General features: G+C 31.1%; 2 protein-coding genes across 4 annotated transcripts; both read left to right on the top strand.

Moving 5' to 3' along the window:
* Window positions 1-3,931: 3,931 nt before the first annotated feature.
* Window positions 3,932-11,903, top strand: LOC111707078 (uncharacterized). 2 transcript variants are annotated; one of them, XM_023480077.1, is made up of 6 exons: window positions 3,932-4,827; window positions 7,250-7,373; window positions 8,017-8,127; window positions 10,067-10,120; window positions 10,897-10,942; window positions 11,087-11,903. In XM_023480077.1, exons 1-6 carry the CDS (start codon window positions 4,530-4,532, stop codon window positions 11,162-11,164), a joined length of 711 nt encoding a protein of 236 aa, XP_023335845.1. In that variant the 5' UTR covers window positions 3,932-4,529; the 3' UTR covers window positions 11,165-11,903. The 2 variants fall into 2 exon arrangements, with proteins under 2 accessions (XP_023335845.1, XP_023335846.1); XM_023480078.1 differs by lacking the exon at window positions 3,932-4,827 and adding an exon at window positions 5,457-6,617.
* Window positions 11,904-15,783: 3,880 nt separating this feature from the next.
* Window positions 15,784-23,314, top strand: LOC111707075 (uncharacterized). Of its 2 annotated transcripts, none has more exons than XM_023480075.1 (7): window positions 15,784-15,891; window positions 16,391-16,489; window positions 17,004-17,219; window positions 19,834-19,901; window positions 20,286-20,463; window positions 21,463-21,546; window positions 22,852-23,314. In XM_023480075.1, exons 1-7 carry the CDS (start codon window positions 15,824-15,826, stop codon window positions 22,895-22,897), a joined length of 759 nt encoding a protein of 252 aa, XP_023335843.1. In that variant the 5' UTR covers window positions 15,784-15,823; the 3' UTR covers window positions 22,898-23,314. The 2 variants fall into 2 exon arrangements, with proteins under 2 accessions (XP_023335843.1, XP_023335842.1); XM_023480074.1 differs by having other exon boundaries at window positions 19,834-19,949.
* Window positions 23,315-23,507: the final 193 nt, after the last annotated feature.

The raw sequence follows: 23,507 nt of genomic DNA, 5'->3' as shown, positions 1-23,507 counted from the left end.
CCAGGTTACTCTTAGTTACTCCCGCCGATTTCCACAATCAAAATCAATTTGAGGCAAATCGGTCCATTGCAGGGGTTTAAGAGTTATGATCGGAAAAAAACAGAGACTAGTACTTTCTATACGTTCTATGAACTTCTTTCCATTTTCCTTCATGCTTTTTAGTCCGAAGGCTTCCGACATTGTATAATTAATATTGTTCTCTATCTTGTTTTTATAGTTTTTGTTGCCATACTTGTTTTGTTTTACATCTTATCATTAGTAATAAACAATAATAAAAGTTTAATTGCATATTTTCGTATCAGATAGTTGAATCATAAATCTTAGTCAAAAAGTCATGAAATTATTTTTATTATTATAAACAATAGAAAAAACTAGAAGAAATGAATTATTTTTATTATTATAAACAATGGAAAAAACTAGAAGAAATGAATTATTTTTATTATTATAAACAATAGAAAAAACTAGAAGAAATGAATTATTTTTATTATTATAAACAATAGAAAAAACTAGAAGAAATGAATTATTAACTATTGAAGTGTTGTAGCGACATTTCTGCCGGAGTTCAATACGTTTAAAAAAATATGATAAATTTAGATTATTATTGATCGTGTTAATTTATAATAAATATAATTCTAGCTACTGAGGATCGTCATGATAGACGTGAAACATTATGTTTAGTATAATTCTTTTTTAATAAAAATGTGAAGTTAAAAACTGAAATATATATATATATATATATATGATATAAAAATGCTGAATTAGGAATAAAAATGACTGGTTTATTTTCTTAGTTATAAACAGATTTTCAATACACAAAGCTTAAATCACAAAATTAGCTTGAAAACATACTTCCCCGTATTTTATGCAATCTTTATTCATTGTTTTCCGGTTTCCCTGCTAAAACAAAACAAAAGATAAAATATTTCCACGATTCTTGAAAGAAAAGATATTTCTGTATTTCCTTGTTCAGTGTTTTCATGTGAACTGAAGAGTATCATGTCTGCTAATTAAAAGAGTTGTATATTAGGAGACTGTGTATACTAGTGGATTCTAGTTACGATACTGTTTCTGCACCGTTCACATCTCCACATTTATTTTCACACTTTTTCCTTGTATTTACAGCATCTGTTTACTTGTATTTACAGCATCTGTTTACTTGTGCTTACTACTTACAGCATCTGTTTACTTGTATTTACAACATCTGTTTACTTGTATTTACAACATCTGTTTACTTGTATTTACAGAATCTGTTTACTTGTACTTACAGCATCTGTATACTTGTATTTACAGCATCTGTTTACGTGTATTTACAGCATCTGTTTACTTGTATTTACAGCATCTGTTTACTTGTATTTACAGCATCTGTTTACTTGTATTTACAGCATCTGTTTACTTGTATTTACAGCATCTGTTTACTTGTATTTACAGCATCTGTTTACTTGTATTTACATGAAGTCAGAACTGTAAATCTAGGGACCAAGCGTTGATCTCCAAATACTGATCTTCGGATTATTTTAATTCCTCTTCGATATCCCGTTGTGTTCATACCAATTTGAAAGGGATTATTGAGGGATCAAGCATTTATCCTCAAATTAAAAGTGTCCACATTGGATATCCTACTCTAGTGTTCAAGATTAATAATATTCACACAAAAGTTCTGATATTTGGGAATATTTTAGAATATAGTAAGAATTTAAAGAGACTTTTCACCAATTTTAAGTTGAACCTAATTCTAATATTTTTGAATCTTTTGAATTCTTCTAAATTTAGCGGATTTCCAATGCTTTCTCAGTTTATTTTTAAATTATTTAATATTTGTTTTTTATTTTTACCATTACAATTAACTGCTAAATATAATTACATTAGGATGTTAACTTAAAATTATGAAATCCACGAAATTCAAATAAAAATATGGTTTTCTGGCAAAATCTTTATTATGAGACGGAAAGTAAATCTAACCTTCATTAATACATTTCGAGCGATCAGATTGGCTGTTAGTTATAAAACTAAATAAGAAAATGAATAATTATGTAAATCTCAAAAAACATAAACTATCCCCATGATAATATTATATATAATTATTTCTCTGCATGAGAGACCTAGGTTATGTTTCTGTCGTTAAATTTTGTTGTAAATATTTCAGAAGCATGGGATTAAATAGTGAACAGATCGTCGTTATATCTTACTTTTTCACCGCGGCACTCTCAAATAATGTTACTCAAGGCATATATTGTTTTTGTTTATGCTTTTTCACATATACTAGAGTTAGATAAAACACTTTTAAACAGTTTTAATTAGTGAGTACAGTTATAGCACAATACTAATTTTAGTTTTTATTAAAGCAAAAAAAGAAAGAAAAATTTTTAGGTTTAAAAGGTCTTTACTAATAAACTAGTTTAATATAGTAGACCTATAATAACTTGTTTATTATGCTAGCGCACAATACTAATAAACTAGTTTATTCCAGGTAGAACTATAATGATTAGTTTATTAATGTAGCACAATTACTAATAAACTAGTTTAATATAGAAGACCTATAATAACTTGCTTATTATGCTAGCGCACAATACTAATAAACTAGTTTATTCCAGGTAGAACTATGATGATTAGTTTATTAATGTAACACAATTACTAATAAACTAGTTTAATATAGTAGACCTATAATAACTTGCTTATTATGCTCGCACAATACTAATAAACTAGTTTATTCCAGGTAGAACTATGATGATTAGTTTATTAATGTAGCACAATTACTAATAAACTAGTTCATTAAGGTAGAACTATAATACAAATAAAGCCTAAATAAGCCATACATCGAAAGAATTAATCAAATGTCGTATTCTTCACTTTCTGATAATGGAATGTTCCAGATATTAAGTTTTTAAATGATTAAATTGAATTCTTTAAAACTGTTCCCGCATATTCATGGCTATTTATTTATTTTCGCAAATACCCATTGAAAAATTGTCAAGACGACATTTGATAAATTCTTTCGATGTATGCAGCTCATTTACGGTTTAACTGTAATTAGGTAGCACAACCTTAAAAAAATAGTTTATTAGGGTAGCACAATACTAATAAACTAGTTTATTAAGATAGCACAGTACTTATAAACTAGTTTATTAGGGTAGCACAATACTAATACACTAGTTTATTAAGATAGCACAGTACTTATAAACTAGTTTATTAAGATAGCACAGTACTTATAAACTAGTTTATTAGGGTAGCACATAATACACTAGTTTATTAAGATAGCACAGTACTTATAAACTAGTTTATTAGGGTAGCACAATACTAATACACTAGTTTATTAAGATAGCACAGTATTTATAAACTAGTTTATTAAGGTAGAACTGTAATAATTAGTTTATTAAGGTAGCACAATTACTAATTTACTAATAATAAACTGAACCAGAAAAAGTGGTTCTTAATGGGAATCTAAGCTGACGGTAAAATAGTATATATAAAAGCCTATAGTTCAAATTACAAGTTTACAAGCAATTAAAGAGAAGCTTTTTTGATTGACAGCTTCTCTGTATTTCCATGTTTTTGTGTATTCATGCTGTTTAAAAGTAAAATCAAAAGTAATCTTGATTATATTATTATTATCGCCTACCACAGTATCTAAATGTTTTATGTTATATATTTATTTATTTAACCATTGATATATATACTTAGCCTATAGTTTCTTCTCTTTGATATAAGTCCAGTGTTGATTTAATGACATTTATTTTATCATATTTATATGTTCACAATCATAACATACAAAGTTAAATGGTACTTTCACTGAGCTGAAAACTTTTGCATGATGGATATCGAGATCAATGCTTGATCGGTATTATCCAATCAATATAGCATACTATCTGTAATTGTTATCAAACGTAACTTTTATCGAGTAGGGGTATCAAAAAGAGAGGATTAGGAAGAAAATTAAAAGTGTTACTCAGATTAAGCGATCGGGATTCAGGATATCCCATTCTAAAGTTTTCAGCTCTGGCATCTTTAGAACTGTGCAATAATCCCCTTAAAAACAAATAAACGGCCTATAATTGATTCAGAGGTATCACAATACTAATTCTTGCTGGTTTAGAGGTATAGAACAATACTAATTCTTGTTGGTTTAGAGGTATAGCACAATACTAATTCTTGTTGATTTAGAGGTATAGCACAATACTAATTCTTGTTGGTTTATAGGTAGCGCAATACTAATTATAATTAGTTTAGATATGGTACCTAAATACTAATTTTATTTGGTTTTGCGGTTGTACAATACTAATTCTAATTAGTTTAGAGGTAGCACGTACAATTAATGACGAATAACCACAATTTTAGCCTCACAGAATAGATGGTATTTTAATAAGAAGATCCAAAAGATTCTTCATGACGGTTTTAAGGAATGAATATATGAAACACTAGACGGAACCTTACTGGACGGTACCCTGGATGGACCCCTAGAGAAAACCAAAAGATTTCACAATGACTACTTTGACTTGTACCTGGAGAAACAGTCTGAGCTCTCCAACTTCTATATGAAACCAACAAATATACCCACCTACCTGACCCCTAACAGTCTACCTACCTACTTGACCCCTAATAGTTTACCTACCTACTCTACTCCCACCGAAGTACCTACCTACCTACCCCCTCCACCAACCTTCACTACCTCCCAGCATTTCTATAGCGCAGAGACAGGATATAAAAAAGCCTCGAGCAAACATAGTTCCAGTATGCTTACTAGAACTCTCTCCGGGTTCCTGGAGGGAACTAAGATCATGAGTCTTAACACTGTATCCCTTCCTTTACCAGTCTGCAAGTTCCTTGATGTATGTAAGTTAACTTCTTAAACCAGTGTTCAATCGGAAATACCACTTAAATGGAGGTTCACTTGAAATTTCGTCTAAAATTTTTTTAATTGTTGAATGTAAGTTAATTTAAAATTAATGTAGTTGATTTAAAATTAATGTAGTTAATTTAAAATTAATGTAGTTAATTTAAAATTAATGTAGTTGATTTAAAATTAATGTAGTTGTTAAGTTAAAATTGGTTGATGTAAGAGTCCCTGTAAAATTAGTATGACAATTAACAGTCGGATGTAAATTGATCTTAAACCAGTGCAATGCATGTAACGCAAGTTCTTTTGCAATCTTAAATCATCAGTTTACGTTATTCACTTAAGCATGCTCATTTTAAAGCAACTTAAGTAAGTTTTTTTTTACCTAAGCATGGAAACACCTATATGCAGAGGTTGTATAAGCAGCATCATATATAGATCAAATACACATAAAAGTTCATATGCTGTTTCCTTTCAAGACGGTTATGCACGGAAATACATTTTAATACAGTGGTCGGCGTTCATATCAATAAACGAAGACGACTTTTCTGTTTAAGTTTTGATTTCATAACAAGCTTTTTCCAGATTAAAAGCTTTCAAGTAAACAAAGAGAAGCTGCAAATTGTCAGTTTCTCTTTATTTCCATGTTTATGTTTATCTAAAAAATTTAAAAGCTTGGGAGAACACAAGAATTAAAGTCGTCTTTTTTGTATTGATATCCACGACGACGATTGTATGTTTACCTATTTCAGAGAGTTCAAATGACTAACCTATTTATATTAACCATCTTATTATTGCTCATCACTCAGGGAGAATTATTTTATTTTACAAGATCATGGCAGCCTGACAAATATGAGACTTTCCTCTTTTTAGACATTAAAAATATGAAACTTTAAAGGGACCGTTCACATAATTGTGGTTTCTCGATAAAAGAGATTTGCGGTCTGCGGATTCATATAAAGAGAATGTCGTTTTAATTCTGACTGTTTTTCTATTTAAAGATGAATATTCCCTATTCACAACGGTACCATTTAAACCTTTATTTTGTTTTTGCAAAAAAGTGTTCTTTTCTCAAAAATACGTCTTCGGTCACTTTAAAAGGGAAGTTAAAGCAACTTTACTTTAACACTTGGATTTACAAAACTGACTTGGCAAATTAACTTGTTATTTCTAATCTCTGAACCCTTTTCCTGGACGACGACATTAATAAACTTCTTCTCCCAAGATAAAACAAAGTAGCACAGGGCCAAATCCACAAGTTCAACGGTTTCACATTTCGGATAATCCCACAACTAACACTACTAACAACAAGGAAATAAGGAAATACGAGGGTTTACAAAACAAAATGTTTTTATCAGAATAAATTGTGTTTCGAAAAGGACTCGCCTCAAACTGTATTTTTGAAATTTGATGCCGTAGACCTTAATAGTTTATGTTGATAAAACCTTTGATATAGTAAAAGATTAACTTCTCAATGTTTGATTTTTTAAGGTTTAAATCACCAGGTTGCAAAGATGTATAGGATTAAAAAATTACAGTAATTGAGCGATAAGTTTTTTAGACATATCAAAATAGAAGCTTTTTTTCGGATTTTCATTTAAAATTAAATTTGAATTAAATCTAGAGGAGTTTCCAAATTGTTTTGGAACAAAAATCTAGAACCCCGTGTTCATGGTTCAGGGTTGGGTCCGGAGTAAACGCTCTTTAATCAATTCTCTTCCTGAAGGTTCGGAGATAAACCTGGAGTTTAGTCTCTCTGTCCCAATCTCAACCCTCGAGGAAACAGGTTTTAAGACCCGGAAGCAACATACGAGGAGGAGATTTCCCCATGCTCTATTTATTCCCAACCTCCCCTACGAATATCCGGCTCTCGGACGAGAAGCTTACAACTATATTAGAACATTTTTACAATAAGCTATTAATAACCCCTCCCCCTGGCCTCCCATTTCACAACCCTTAAAGTTGCGCTAAATGAAAGTTTTTAATTAACAACCCTCTTGAACATAAAACTTTTTGTACAGTGAAACCCTTAATAACGAATACATCGGAAGAATTTATCAAATGTCGTCTTGACAATTTTTCAATGAGTTTTATACTATATTACGTAAATTTCAGTATTTGCGAAAATAAATAAATAGCCATGATTATGCGAGAACAGTTTTAAAGAGTTCCATATAATCATTTAATTAAATAACTAAATATCTGCAACATTCCATTATCAGAAAGTGAAGAATACGACATTTGATGAATTCTTTTGATGTATTCGTTATTAAGGGGTTCACTGTAATTCCGTTTTTAAACTGAAACTTAAGTAACAATATTTTTAGGTTGAAGACGATATTAAAGTCGACACATCTATTATTTTTTGGACCCCCACATACATTATTTTGTAAATATATTCACTTATATTCTGTTCAGGTTCTACCCTTGATATAACTCTGCCCTTCTCCTACAGTTTACCAACTAAACAGAAATCTTCTATACGACGAGTTGAAGACGACCATTCAACACTTTACCAGATGGCAGAAAACTTCCTCTCCAAGTAAGTTGCTTTTTAAACACAAATTATAATATCTGTCGTGGTGAGTTTACCGCTTTCATGAAGTTAAATTTCTTAGTATTACCATCTCATGAACACATCCTAATTACAGATACGAAACATGACAGTTGGTGAATAGTTTAAAATGTCTTCTTCCATAATTTGATAAATTGTTTGATAGTAAAGAGACTAATAACATTTATTATATGACAGTTATATTATAGTAAAATTGATTTCACTGTAAAAAATATGTGAGTTAAACTTTTTTTTAAGAAATAAACGGCTAAAAGTCTTTAATATCTAATACAGTATGTGGAAGAAGACATTCAAAACTATTCACCAACTTTAATGTTTCGTGGGACACCCTGTATATAAAGTTTTTTCAATTTAAATCAGCATTTTTACCATACTGCATTCAATTTATAAATTAGAATTGAAAAAAGTTAAAAACACAAAAGGCAAGTTTCTCTCAATGAGGATACGATACTCTCCACTTAGTTCTTGAGCGTCAACCCTTTAAATATAGCTAGAAAATAAAGATCAAATGAATTATATTGAACTATTACTATTATTATTATCATATTTATTATTATTATTATTATTATCATATTCATTATTATTATTCTTATTATTATTATTATTAAAGGTTTGGTTTTGACGGAAAGGCTTGTGTTTTGAGAACTATTTGTGAGCTAGCTGAATCCAGAGGTCTAAACCACGATGGTCTTGTGGGGAAAGCAATGGAAACCCTGCTCTTGTAAGTAATGAAATCAACTGTAGACATAATCTCAAGTGACCCCCTGTTTACAGAGATCAACAGCTTATACTTTATTCTGAAAGTAAAAATTATGAAGATTTTCTTTCTTAAATTGTTAGTTTTCAATACTGGTTTCATTATGAAAGTAACTTGCGGATCAATATAGTTATGATACTGAAGGAATTTTACAGAATTCAACAAAATTATTTTAATAGAAAAAGTTTCCTCATTACTGCTCTGATAAAGATTTAAAGGGTTTATACAAACCTGAATCCTGAATCCTGAATCAGGAAAACTACAAAAATAACTCATTTTGCATGTTTCAAACAAAACTCCAAGTTCCGAATAAGTATTTTTAAGATATGTTAAAATCATTATTTCAAACTACGTAAGTTTGTTTAATAGTATGAAATCTAGATGTTTGTATAGTGTGAAATCTAGATGTTTGTATAGTGTGAAATCTAGATGTTTGTATAGTGTGAAATCTAGATGTTTGTACAGTATGAAATCTAGATGTGTGTATAGTATAAAATCTAGATTTTTGTGTAGTATGAAATCTAAATGTTTGTATAATATGAAATCTAGATGTTTGTGAAGAAATGAATTATTTTTATTATTATAAACAATAGAAAAAACNTAGATTTTTGTATAGTATGAAATCTAGATGTTTGTAGTATGAAATCTGGATGTTTCTATAGTATGAAATCTAGATGTTTGTAGTATGAAATCTAGATGTTTGTATAGTATGAAATCTAGATGTTTGTAGTATGAAATCTAGATGTTTGTATAGTATGAAATCTAGATGTTTGCAGTATGAAACCTAGATGTTTGTAGTATGAAATCTAGATGTTTGTATAGTATGAAAACTAGATGTTTGTATAGTATGAAAACTAGATGTTTGTATAGTATAAAATCTAGATGTTTGTATAGTATGAAATCTAGATCTTTATAGTATGAAATCTAGATACTTGTATAGTATGAAATCTAGATGTTTGTGGTATGAAATCTAGATGTTTGTAGTATAAAATCTAGATGTTTGTAATATGAAATCTAGATGTCTGTAGTATGAAATCTAGATGTTTGTATAGTATGAAATCTAGATGTTTGTATAGTATGAAAACTAGATGTTTTTTATAGTATAAAATCTAGATGTTTGTACAGTATGAAATCTAAATGTTTGTAATATGAAATCTAGATGTTTGTATAGTATGAAATCTAGATGTTTGTAGTATGAAATCTAGATGTTTGTATAGTATGAAATCTAGATGTTTGTACAGTATGAAATCTAGATGTTTGTATAGTATGAAATTTAGATGTTTGTGTAGTATAAAATCTAGATGTTTGTAGTATGAAATCTAGATGAGTTTCCAGTGATAACGCATAAATGAAATAATTTTTTTTTTGCTCCCTATAATTTACTAAACTTTTTGAGATTATAGTAATTAAGTATTCCACGTTTTCTCTAAATTGCATATTTTGAATATAAATATATTTTAAAAATATAAATTAAAAATTTAAAATAAACTTAGATTTAAAACACTTTTTATACCATTTTGCACTATTTGTCCACTGGAAAAAGAATCTTATGATTTAAAGGTTTTGAGTTTCTAAAAAGAAATATTTTCCTCCTGTGTTCTAAATTGACTAAATGTCAGAGTTCATTTACTTTATCTTGACTTGGAGTTGAATACATGTTTCCAGTTTCCGGTAAAACCAGCATACTTCCATAGACATTCAGAACAATAATTCTTGACAAAAATGTCGAAATGTACTTTCTTGAATAAAACCTGGTGTAAACATTCTTTACGAAAAGAAAGCTTAGACTCACCACAAATCCTAAGTTTTTAATCACAAAATTTTAGCATACAATGTGAATTGGATTAAAAACACAATTATTTTAGCATACAATATGGATTGGATTAAAAAAGAATTATTTTAGGCTTGATTATAGTATGTCGGATACTCAAGAACTGTATGAATATATTGCTGCGAGGTGAAAATTTTTCTTATTTTTTATACACACAAGTTTAGAAGTTGTTAAATGAGGTGAAACGGATTAAAGAAAACATTCTCGAATTTAATTTTGAAAAAATTCAAATTAAACACTTTTACAAACGAGTTTGTTATTGTTTATAAATTGGGAGATTTTTTTACCTTCAAAAATCTTGAAGACCTTGTTTATTATTAGAAAAGATTTTTCTATGGATTGATTTTTATCCTTCAGAAACACAATATCTTTGTTTACAAAACCAGTTTACACACGTTAACTTCGGTTCATTTCAAGCATCGGGCCGTAAGCTGTACAGTACAATTACACAGACTTTAAAAGGCAAAACGGTACGGTACGCCAAATGAACCATGCCTCTTCTAGGGAATTTTATGTGAAAACTACAATTTCTGGAAGGAATAAAAACAGAACTCAGTCTAACCATTAAGCTAGCAGCACTGAATTTGTTTACATTCCTCCCAGGAACTGTAATACAGTTTATATGTAAACAATGTATTGGAGTTCCTGCTCTTTATATTAGCTAATTTACTTCATGAACAGTGGGATTATAAAACTGTGGAATTGGAAGATGACTGTTAAACTAAAGTTTTGATAGATAGTCAGATAAATACGAAACACAGGAATTTTTTTCTTTTAATAAGTTGATTTCGAAGCAAATGATAAAAATATTTACTTTTAACAACATCAAATACGCTTAGGATCTGCTAAAATGTTGTTTTCTATTCCACAGGTTAATGTATCTCACTGTCCTTTTATTGTAGAAGACACGGTGAGCATATTGGTAAATGTGATCTAGCGTATCCTCAGGGAACATTTAGAAAGAAAAAAAATGAAATTGGAATTTTTTTTTATAAACATTTGCTAATTGTCTTCTTTTGCAATAGAAGAATCTACAACTAATTTTAAATTTTTTTCTCTCAACTCTTTTTAAATGTTCTTTTTACCGTTCAGTGTCCATACAGTGCCTTCAAGCTTATAGAACATTCCTTTCCTGCAGCAGATTTAGACAACAGTTTGGGAACTAGATAAACGCTTTCAAGCAGATTTAGACAACAGTTTAGTAACTAGATAAACGCTTTCAAGCAGATTTAGACAACAGTTTAGTAACTAGATAAACGTTTTCTAGCAGACTTAGACAAAAGTTTAGGAACTAGATAAATGTTTTCTAGCAGACTTAGACAAAAGTTTAGGCACCAGATAAATGTTTTCTAGCAGACTTAGACAAAAGTTTAGGCACTAGATAAACGTTTTCTAACAGACTTAGACAACAGCTTGGGAACTAAATAAACGTTTTCAAGCAGATTTAGACAACAGTTTGGGAACTAGATAAACGTTTTCTAGCAGACTTAGACAACAGCTTGGGAACTAAATAAACGCTTTTAACCAGACTTAGACAACAGTCTGGGAACTACGGTGATAATGGTTATTTCAATATAATGAAGACGACTTTCGATTTCAATTTTAAATTATTTAAAGCTTCTAAACAGCATGGATAGACAAAAACATGGAAACAAAGAGAAGTTATCAATTAATAAAGAGTCTGTTTACTTACTTGTAAACTTGTAATTCGCAAAAGGCTTGTTAACAATTAAAACTTAAATAAAAAGTCGTCTTCATTATATTGATATAATCGCCTACTACCGTAGATAAACGTTTTCAAGCAAACTTTTAACCTCAAATCTGTTTTGAACAAATAATTTGAATGCAAACACGTTTTCTTAGATAATGTTTTGTAAGACAGATTTTTTTCCGAAATTTTAACAGTTTAAAAAAAACCTTTTCCTTGTTTTATAATAATAACATGAGGACAAGATGATATTTTAAAAACAAAATAACCTATAATCGTTTAACTGTTTTTGTTTGTTGTTATATATGTATGTTGTCGTTTCAATTTTACTGTTAATCATTAACTTAGTACTCGAGTTAACCTTTAGCAAAACTATACTTGGTCCTTCAGTTAACATTGTAGTTAATATTATTGAACATGGTTTCTTTAAGTTTGATATTTTTTTAAAGTTTAAAATAGTTTGTAAATAAATTCTATTTATTGTAAATAGTTATTATTTTTCAGTTTGTAAAACAAATTAAACTTATTCTTAGATTTCCATTTGCAAAATATTCTGAAATATTTTTCACTATCAGGCGTTAAACTTTACTTTTAAAATTAAACTGAACTGATAATCCACTACAGAACCTTGAACAATTGTTGACTTGAGTTTAGAAACCCCAGTAGATTGTAGACTTGAGTTTAGAAACCCCAGTAGATTGTAGACTTGAGTTTAGACACCCCAGTAGATTGTAGACTTGAGTTTAGACACCCCAGTAGATTGTTGACTTGAGTTTCGAAACCCTAGTAGATTGTTCACTTGAAGTTAGAAACCCCAGTAGATTGCTGACTTGAGTTTAGAAACCCCAGTAGATTGTTGACTTGAGTTTAGAAACCCCAGTAGATTGTATACTTGAGTTTAGAAACCCCAGTAGATTGTAGACTTGAGTTTAGAAACCCCAGTAGATTGTAGACTTGAGTTTAGAAACCCCAGTAGATTGTTGACTTGAATTTAGAAACCCCAGTAGATTGTTGACTTGAGTTTAGAAACCCCAGTAGATTGTTGACTTGAGTTTCGAAACCCTAGTAGATTGTTCACTTGAAGTTAGAAACCCCAGTAGATTGTTGACTTGAATTTAGAAACCCCAGTAGATTGTTGACTTGAGTTTAGACACCCCAGTAGATTGTTGACTTGAGTTTAAAAACACCAGTAGATTGTATACTTGAGTTTAGACACCCCAGTAGATTGCTGACTTGAGTTTAAAAACAAAAGTAGATTGTATACTTGAGTTTAGAAACCCCAGTAGATTGTTGACTTGAGTTTAAAAACACCAGTAGATTGTATATTTGAGTTTAGACACCCCAGTAGATTGTTAACTTGAGTTTAGAAACCCCAGTAGATTGTTGACTTGAGTTTAGAAACCCCAGTAGATTGTTGACTTGAATTTAGAAACCCCAGTAGATTGTTGACTTGAGTTTAGAAACCCCAGTAGATTGTTTACTTGAGTTTAAAAACACCAGTAGATTGTATACTTGAGTTTAGAAACCCCAGTAGATTGTTGACTTGAGTTTAGAAACCCCAGTAGATTGTTGACTTGAGTTTAGAAACCCCAGTAGATTGTAGACTTGAGTTTAGAAACTTCAGTAGATTGTAGACTTGAGTTTAGAAACCCCAGTAGATTGTAGACTTGAGTTTAGAAACCCCAGTAGATTGTTGACTTGAGTTTAGAAACCCCAGTAGATTGTAGGATGTTATCTATAGTTGGTATTTAAGATATTGATCAGCAAGGCAGTAGTTCAAGGTTTATGCTACTATTAGAAAACTGACCAACTCTCAACCAGATACTGTAGCAAATAAAAGGGAAAGGCCACTAAAACTAATCTTTAATTTCACTGTCATTAAGCCTAAACAGGCTGAGGAGGGGGGCACTTGGCGTCCCCCTTTAGTTTTTTTTGTCCTAGCACTCACTTTTGACAATATCACCGTGAAATTTTGTGACTTTTAATGAAAAGTAATTTAAAGGATATTTTGTTAAATCTTTTTTTTCAATTTATAGGGTAAAAACTATAATTTTGAAAAGCCCCTGAAAAATTCATGTAGAAACATGAGTCACACTTTGAGATTTGTTTAAAACAAAAAATATTTAAAATTTTTTTTTTTAACCCTTTTTAAGGCATTTTTTTCAACCCTCCTTAGCGCCCAAATTATTAAAGTAATCGGTCTATTTTTTTTCTTTGAACTGGCCTTGAAAAATTGGGCTATGAACATGCATTTCAACCCTATACCTATTCTCAAAGGCCTTTTCCTAAGGGGGGGGGGCGACAAACGCCTCCAGGCTATGCATAGATTTAGACCCCCAGCGTTTATAGGGTTAAAGCAGGGAGTAAGGAATAGAAGGGACGCGGTTCGCCCTACCATATGATTATACATGCTTTGCAGACGGGTACTCCATTTGTATAAGAAATATTTGTCTGATGTACAATTACCGCGTATACAATAGCCTATTTTGAATATTTTTTATACAAATGGAGTACCCGTCTGCAAAGCACGCATAAACATATGGTAGGGCGAACTGCGTCAGTTATCCTTACTCCCTGGGGTAACCCTCTCTTATCGTCTTTGATGCACGCAGCCTTTTTTGTGATCACAATTTTAATAATATATAGTTGAAATCATTAACACTGAAAACCCCTATATCTTGGGACTTCAACTTTTTAAAATGAACGGAGATATTTCTGTCAAGGGGTTCATGAGTTATGATCGTACATACTAACAATTAAACAGACATTGTTTAAATATCTTATATCTTAGTTAATTTTAAAGATACAAAAAATATAAACTGTATTTTAAAAAGCATGTATTATAAGTACAATTGATAAATCATTGCAATTAACCATTTATCAATTAACGGAAGTCAAAGACGATTTTAAAATCTGCTTGTAATTTTCATATTTAGTGGGACGCCCTTTATGAAGTATCCTGTACCTTGATATCAATGGTTAAGTATTAAAGAGTCCTAGAGAATGAATGAAGTGTGAAGATATAGAGTTCCAAGTGGAAAATAAATTCTATCCCTGGATTTAGAAACAAATTATAAACAACAAGAAAATACATTTAATTAATGATCAGCTGATGCTAGATCAATTAATTAATTACAAGATGGTGCAAGATCAATTATTTAATGATCAGATGGTGCTAGGTCAATTAATTAACGATCAGCTGGTGCAAGATCAATTAATTAATTACAAGATGGTGCAAGATTAATTATTTAATGATCAGCTGGTGCAAGATCAATTATTTAATGATCAGATGGTGCTAGGTCAATTAATTAATGATCAGCTGGTGCAAGATCAATTTATTAATTACAAGATGGTGCAAGAACAATTATTTATAGATCAGATGGTGCTAGGTCAATTAATAAATGATCAGCTGGTGCAAGATCAATTAATTAATGATCAGATGGTGCTAGGTCAATTAATTAATGATCAGCTGGTGCAAGATCAATTAATTAAGGATCAGCTGGTGCAAGATCAATCATTTAATGATCAGTTGGTGCAAGATCAATTAATTAATGATCAGATAGTGCAAGATCAAATAATTAATGATCAGATGGTGCAAGATCAATTATTTAATGATCAGTTGGTGCAAGATCAATTGATGAGTGTAGAGTGTAGAGTGTAGAATATAGAGTGTAGAATATAGAGTGTAGAGTGTAAAGTGTAGAGTATAGAGTGTAGAGTGTAGAGTGCAGAGTGCAGAGTGTAGAGTGTAGAATATAGAGTGTAGAATATAGAGTGTAGAGTGCAGACTTGTAGGTGACACCATTATTTACCAACCATTAAAAAAAAAGTGGCAAGCCGGATTCACAACGGTTCACTCTTATTTTTATTTTGACCAACAATTTAGAAAGGATATTGTCGTTTTAAGCATCTTAAAAAAACGTTAAAACCACGTTTTTTTTTACTCTGTTGTATAGTTTCTTTTCCAGTTGGAAACCGCAATAAGAAATTATGAGACACACTGTATCTAATAAATGATCTTAACGCCATTGAGGGGTCGCAACAACAGGCGTTGGTTTACGCAGTTTACGCACCACTTCAGTTCTTCATTGTGCGTAAACTAGTGAGCGTATATATATATTATGTTAAGGTGTGCCGACACAAGAAAAACAATATTTTTATTTTCACTCTTCGCCCTTGTTTACACTAGGAACAGTTTCATGTTTTGCATGCACACAATTAGCAAAACTTGTTCAATTATTTTGGAATTAAAAAGAAATATTAGATTTTACAATCACGTGGTTTAACTGGTTCATATTTTGGTGTGTGTTGATTCTAACAGTAGGGGCGTATACAGGATTGTGTCCAGGGTGGCTTATTTTATTTTTCTTTCCAGGACTTCCATAGATTTTAATGATCCAGGGGGGTCTGACCCCAATATCCCCCCCCCCCCCACCTTGTGTACCTCTCTAAACAAACAGGGATCTAGGGAGAATATATATTCATTTTAATAGAGCTGTAATGAATTCAATATTGGCTCAAACTTTATGTTAAGGCACCATCTTGGTGTTTGAAGGAATCAGAACATTTATATCAATCAAGAAAACAAATATTTTGGCAAAATTTTTAAGAAATGTTCAATATAGTTTTAAAAAAATTTAATCTTATTCATAAAAAGTTTCCAAATAGTTATTTGAAATTGTGTGAAGGAGGTCTGTGTTCCTAAGACATAATTTTCAACGACCAAGACGACCTCAACTACGATATATAGAGTTTAATCCCGACCAGCCTCCGTTTTTAAATCAAAGGAACAACGTACTTTTAATCAATTTATTTAATTTTGATTGAAAACTTTTTTACTTACTGTAATGTTAACAATCACTAAAAGGAACTGTAGAAAAATTATCACTTAAAGTAACTGTAGAAAAATTATCACTAAAGGAACTGTAGAAAAATTATCACTAAAAGGAACTGTAGAAAGAATTTCAAGGGACGTTCCGTTTGTTAGGTTTCAATTCACAATGTTATCCTTTAAGCCGTTGTCTGATTAAGGATGATGAAGATTTTCCTATTTTTATTGTTGAAAATTATTTTCTTACACATTTGCATAGTTTTAATAGTTAATATTGACTGTTTTTATGTTAAAAAGTTGTTATTATCTATTTTCCGGGAATCACGGAAAATAAAATTTTCATTTGAATTTTAAAGAGCATGTTTGGAAATACCGTGGTTTAAATAGAGGGTCACTTTAAATTACGTCTACAGTCCCTTTAACTATTCAGATTTATTGAACTTAAAACATAAGTATATTGTTATGGTCAGACCGAACACATATCAACAGGAGGTATTTAATCCTTCAACATTATTCAGCAGTTTTGATACAACTAAGCGTGATCATCCTGCCATCAACTCTCCTGGATATGTGTCGGAAGTGGAAGAGATCTTCAACAACGTTAATTCCCAAGCCAAATATCAAGATGATTTCCAAACCAAATATCAAGATGATTTCCAAACCAAATATCAAGATGATTTCTTCAGGAAGCAATAATATTATAATATTATAAACGCAAGATTAGAAAATTTGGATTTCAAGTCTCAATTTCGAACTGATGTGAATTTCGTAAATGATAAAATATGGCGCATATATGAATTGTTGGGGAGTGGGGGCTTAAATTTCTTTCCTTTCCAGGGGGAGCCTCAGCGCCCGTTGGAGCCTAAAAACCAGAGGGGTGAACTCTATGTTGGCTAACTCTATGTATATGGTGAACTCTGATAGTACCCCTGTATACGCCTCTATGTTGGCTAACTCTATGAATATATGATGATAAAACAACGATTTACTAGACAAATAAAACTAGCGCCAACTGATATTTTAAATCAGAACTGCAAGTTTGCAACTCATAAAAATACGGAAGGAATTTGTTATGAAACCCTCTATGGGTACAATTACAAATTTGCAACGATGAAAAGGTGTAAAACGTTTAAAATATTTGAGAAAAAATGTAATAAGCAATATTGCAACTGTCTTAAAATAATGCACACACAGCCACAGGGTTGCCAAATAATACTTCATTCATATTAAATGATTTCAAATATTTTCAAAGAGGCGTACCCTGTACAAGATACCCTGTACCCTGTACCCTGTACAAGATACCCTGTACCCTGTACCCTGCACCCTGTACCCTGTACAAGATACCCTGTACCCTGTACCCTGCACCCTGTACCCTGTACCCTGTACCCTGTACCCTGTACCCTGTACAAGATACTGTCGTTTTTATAACTTTACAGTGTTTTTGTCTGATCATTTCTATATTATTTTCTGCAGCAGAAATGCGCAAATTTACTTTTATAGAGACAACACAAATGAAAATAATTATATTTCAAAATTATAAACACGGATATCTGATTTATGCAGGTTTAGACAAAGTGCTTCAGGGTACAGCTGTAAATCGGACATGCCATTATATAACGGAAAGGTCACTTGAGCTTATGCCCATAGACCCTTTAAATGACGACATGAATTTTTTTCAATATAAAGATCTGAGGGTCTGAGGGCCGTTTCCCAGGCAACCATGGAATGTAAGAAATAAAACGAAATAAATTCTGTACAGTCGTCATCCTTTGGGAGAAACCAATGAATACAGAATATAAAAATAGTAATCACAAAGTAAAATGTGCCCACATTGGTTATCGCGATCACTATGGTTTGATCATGGAAATTTTTGTGTTTATTGAGAGTTCTTCCTACGAAAAGGGGAAGGCAACCCGCACCAGTTTTACCCGCAGATGACGTCACAAAACGGGATTTGCCGCATGCGCTTACCCCTATGCCGTCCGACCCTCAACCGTTTTGCCTTCCAGCAAAATTTCTTGATTTGTATATGCTCATTATAGACGAATGCAGTATTAATTCAAATTTATAAAGATTTCATGGTATCAATTATATAATAAACTTATTCATCATATTTTTTGTTTGTAACATTTCCCCACTGAAATAAGCGAAAGTTTTAAAAATTCTGATCAAACAACATTTTATTGTAGATCTTATTTGCGGCATTGTGCTATTACTACACAATTACCCGTATGTCTTCCAACCCGCATTTGTATTCATAAGACAAATGCGGTTTTTCGCAAAATACTCTTTATCAATATATTTAAGTATATATGGGCTGACGTTAATATACCTGAAAAAAGTTTTGGAACACCAAGAAAAAATCATTTTAAAAATAAAATCTCGTATTTTGGCGTGCGATTCAGTAAAAGAATATGCTATAATCAATAAAAGAGTTATTTTATTAAAAATTCAATTAAATTTTTTTAGTTAAAACCAGTCGTGCCTGCCTGACACTGCCTAAAAGAAATAAAAACATTTTTTAGACTTATAATAACTGCCTATATAAATCGAGACGGAAGGCAAAACGGGTGAGGGTTGGAAGGCAAAGGTAAGCGCTTGCCACAAATCCCATTTTATTTTGTGACGTCATCTGCAGGTTGGAGGTAAAAGGGGTGCGGGTTGCCTTCCCCCATCTTCATACAAATATTTTATTATATTTAACAACGGCTAATTAAACAATAAAGACGTGGGAAAAATTTTATTTTAAAATTTTTGCTAATTTTTATATTTTAACCATAATTAAGTCTTTCCGGTATTATATATTTAAAAAGACTGTTCAGTTAAAATAAAAGGGTGTATACTGTATAGGCTGAAACCTAAACAGTTTAGAAGTTGATCCCGAACTATATGGGTTCTTTTAAATGTTCCTGTCTCGAGAAATTGGTATGAGACTGTGTTAGAATTATATAACGTTGACATAGTTTAACATCAGATAGAACTTATATAGGTCGCGATCAACTCCTAAAACATTTTGTGCTTCTGCCTTTACACCCTTTCATTTAACCTTTAACCTTTAACAAAGGAATTGAGTTTTAGTCACAGACACTGATTTTCTAATTCCAATATCTTTGCAACCCAATGTCATTGACCATATTCCAAACTATGAATTCTATAAGATCAAATAATCAAATTTTGAAATATCAAAGCTTTACACTATCATGTTTCAAATATATAAGGATTAAAAATTTTTAGTTTGTGACAAAAACTCATTTTCTTAATATTTTTTTTTATCAAATCTAAATAAATCATTGCTTGCAGTACAAACACTGTAAACTTGTTTTTCGAACAACATAAATTCACGGATCATTCTGGGTCAGCACATCCAGGTCATTCTGGTTCCACGCATCTAGGTCATTCTAGGTCACCTTTTCAAGGTCAGGTTTTAAGGGTCATTCCACTCAAATGTCATTAAACCAGATATTTATTCAAATATCTTTCATCCTTTTGTGGTTTTCGACTTTTAAGAATCATTATCAAAATTCGAAAGTGTATGCTCTTAAGTTTGCTTTTAATACATGGATAAAATTTACTCTCGACATTTTCAATAATAATAATAGTAATGATAACATTAATAATAATAATAATAATAATAATAATAACAATACTATTACTACTACTACTACAAATAATATTAATGAAATGATAATAATAATAATAAAAATGATAATAATAGAAATAATAACAATAATAATTCCTGCTTTATATATCAGGTTCCTATACAAGTGGTTCACCCTCGAACAGCAGACAAGTTAGCTCCCCCTCTATAAGTGGTGGCTGCGTGACCGATCAAGGATTCCAGCCGGGCGGGTCAACCTGGACACTCCCATCCTGTACAATGGGTGTGTGCGCCATCACACTTCAAGGAGAGTGGGAGGTGGAAGTAGAACGGTAAGACACTTTTCGGAAAATTTGATTTTAACAAAATCACAACTCTAAGAATTAAAAAGAGTACACATTTTTGTAATTCAAGTAAAGCCTTAATTTGATTGTAAATTGGCAGAAGTACTCATGGAAACCATTATAATACATTATAATGTCAATTAACACGAAAAAAAATGTAGGAAAGATTTTTGTCCCCACCCTGGACCATCTTTTATTACCCCGGCCTCCATGGGCCTTGAGTGGTTCTTTAAAGATCCTTTTGTAGCCCACTGTAGTCCTAATTCAAGGAATATATTTTATAATGTATCCCTCTGTATAGTTCTGTATTACTCTCTTTTTTTCCCGAGAAAAAAATCTCCGTTTCAGATTTTGGCAAACTAATGGTTCACCTACCCTTTATTCATAATTTTCAGTGTATTATGAAGATAGCTTCTACTCTATCCTATCCTAACTATACAGTGTACAATGTAGCAGTTTACTTAAGAATTATCAGTATCAGTAAATTATGAAGATAGATCCTACACTATCCTAACTGAACAGTGTACATGTATCTAGGTGTAGTAGTTTGCTAGAGAACCCTCAGTATCAGTAAATTATGAAGATAGATCCTACTTTATCCAAACTGTACAGTGTACATGTATCTAGGTGTAGTAGTTTACTAGAGAACCCTCAGTATCTGTGTATTATGAAGATAGATCCTACACTATCCTAACTGTACAGTGTACATGTATCTAGGTGTAGCAGTTTACTAGAGAACCCTCAGTATCTGTGTATTATGAAGATAGATCCTACTCTATCCTAACTGTAAAGTGTACATGTACCTAGGTGTAGCAGTTTACTAGAGAACCCTCAGTATCAGTGTATTATGAAGATAGATCCTACTCTATCCTAACTGTACAGTGTACATGTATCTAGGTGTAGTGGTTTGCTAGAGAACTCTCAGTATCAGTGTATTATGAAGATAGATCCTACACTGTCCTAACTGTACAGTGTACATGTATCTAGGTGTAGTAGTTTACTAGAGAACCCTCAGTATCAGTGTATAATGAAGATAGATCCTACACTATCCTATCCAAACTGTTGTCCGAGGTAAAAATTTTCATTTTTCAATTTCAGTCAAAAATCTACAAAATAAGAATGTTTAATTATTCAATTTCAATATTTACAAAATTACGCTGTACACTTATGAATTAAAATTATCACAAGCAATAGATAATTACTACCATAGATTAATAACAACACAGATAGAACACTATAGATGTCTTTTTTTCAAGATTTATGCAAATTATTTACTCGATTCACAGAGATCCAAACAGATTTGAAAAGTTGCATAAATTTTCAAGACTGGACAGACTTTAAAGTGTTGCAAAGCCTTGTCCTTTAATTTCACCTCACCAACTTACTAAACTCTTTATCTTACTATGATGCACATTGTAATACTATAATTTTGCAGCCTGGCAATCTTTCTTTGGATCACTAATTTGAAAATAAAATCACTTGTTTATATTACTTGCAATTATTTCTGCATTAACAATTTCATTTTTTAATCTAAATTTTCTGTTTTGAACTCAAAATGGCATTATAAATACGATATATTACATATTATATTACACTGTACTATCGATCCTTGTAAGTGCAGGCGTGTATTTAATGACCTTGGGTTTTGTACTCTTCATGGACATCACGCACACGCATGGATTTTTACCAAAAACCCAACATATTAGCTAACAACAAGTGTACTGCAAATGGTTTATCTTTTTTGAAACTTAATTAACAATTGAGTCAATGAAGACAATTTTTTTTTCGTTAGGCTTGAACAAATAAATCTGAATCTGATGGCGTATTCAATATTAAAACAAATATTTACCAAAATACTTGGCTTAGATAAGTAAAAGTTGTTTCGATATTTGTTTCTTCTGATTGCACGATACGATTGCACGATTTCATGCACGATACCGATGCCGGAGTCAAGTTGATACTTGTTAAGTATAAAGCAATTAAGTTCATGCTTTTTACCAAGCCTGCTAACTAAAATTTATTTTAAAGTAATCCCACTCAATTTAGAATATTGAAACACCATTTCCCGTGCTTCTACAATCAAAAGTTGAAACAAATCGGTCAAGGGGTTTCTGAGTTATGATCGGACATTCAAACAATAAGTTATTACTACTTCTATATATAAAGTAGAAGATGTTCCATCATGTTTTATGAACCCCTGTACCAATTTGCCTCAAATTTTGATTGAGAAACTCAGTCAAACGACTTAGTTTGGCTTGAAAATTCTTACCGAGTTGGTCGACTTATATAGAGAAAATTTAGTTTTCAGGCAAAGCTGGGTTTCTCAGCTTTTTTATATATAAAGATGTTAATTTATTAATTATCAAACTATTTCAGACCTTCGCAATGCCGAGATATCGGAGCGGTGAAAGTTCAAATCTAATTTAGCGTATCTAACCGATATAATAAACAATGCATTAAATTATATAAATTCTTTTATAATTTTCAGTAATTTATGAATAAAATTTACGGACGGTGAAAATTTTGTTTGCTGAGAAAAAATGTTGATGTTTACTTTCTAATAAAATCTATCAACGTAAGTAGAAAAATCTCCGATTTTTTAAATACAATTAAAAATGGCGACTTAAACGCAAACAGATAAAAGTGAAAATTGCAATTAAAAAGACTAGTTATTTTTTATCCTACATTTGTGGTAAATTTAAATTATAATTAATCATTTTTTTTATAATTGCAAAAATTATCTTCATATGAAAAAACTATAAGTATACTAACATCAACATCAACATCAACATCAACATCAACATCAACATCAACATCAACATCAACATCAACATCAACATCAACATCAACACAAACACACAAACACACAAACACACAAACACACAAACACTCAAACACACAAACAAAAACACAAACACAAACATAAACATCAACCTGAATTAAACAAAAAGGATTGTCGCAAATCCTAAATTTTTGCAATTATGAAAATATTATCAAAGTTGCCTAATGATAAGTTTGCTTTTTTGACCACC

This window comes from Eurytemora carolleeae, unplaced genomic scaffold (assembly GCF_000591075.1).
Source record: "Eurytemora carolleeae unplaced genomic scaffold, Eaff_2.0 scaffold778, whole genome shotgun sequence".
NCBI lineage: Eukaryota > Metazoa > Arthropoda > Copepoda > Calanoida > Temoridae > Eurytemora > Eurytemora carolleeae.
Note: the sequence above shows the minus strand (reverse complement) of the source record. Positions and strands in the feature narration are given on the sequence as shown.

Coding starts and splice junctions, on each gene's coding strand:
- LOC111707078 (XM_023480077.1), top strand. CDS start 4,530: ATGAAACCAACAAATATACCCACCTACCTGACCCCTAACAGTCTACCT. Junction 7,374..8,016: donor GCAGAAAACTTCCTCTCCAA/GTAAGTTGCTTT, acceptor TTATTATTAAAG/GTTTGGTTTTGACGGAAAGG. Junction 10,121..10,896: donor TATGAATATATTGCTGCGAG/GTGAAAATTTTT, acceptor CTTTTATTGTAG/AAGACACGGTGAGCATATTG.
- LOC111707075 (XM_023480074.1), top strand. CDS start 15,824: ATGTTAAGGTGTGCCGACACAAGAAAAACAATATTTTTATTTTCACTC. Junction 17,220..19,833: donor TATCAAGATGATTTCTTCAG/GAAGCAATAATA, acceptor CATTGCTTGCAG/TACAAACACTGTAAACTTGT. Junction 20,464..21,462: donor TGGGAGGTGGAAGTAGAACG/GTAAGACACTTT, acceptor ACATGTATCTAG/GTGTAGTAGTTTACTAGAGA.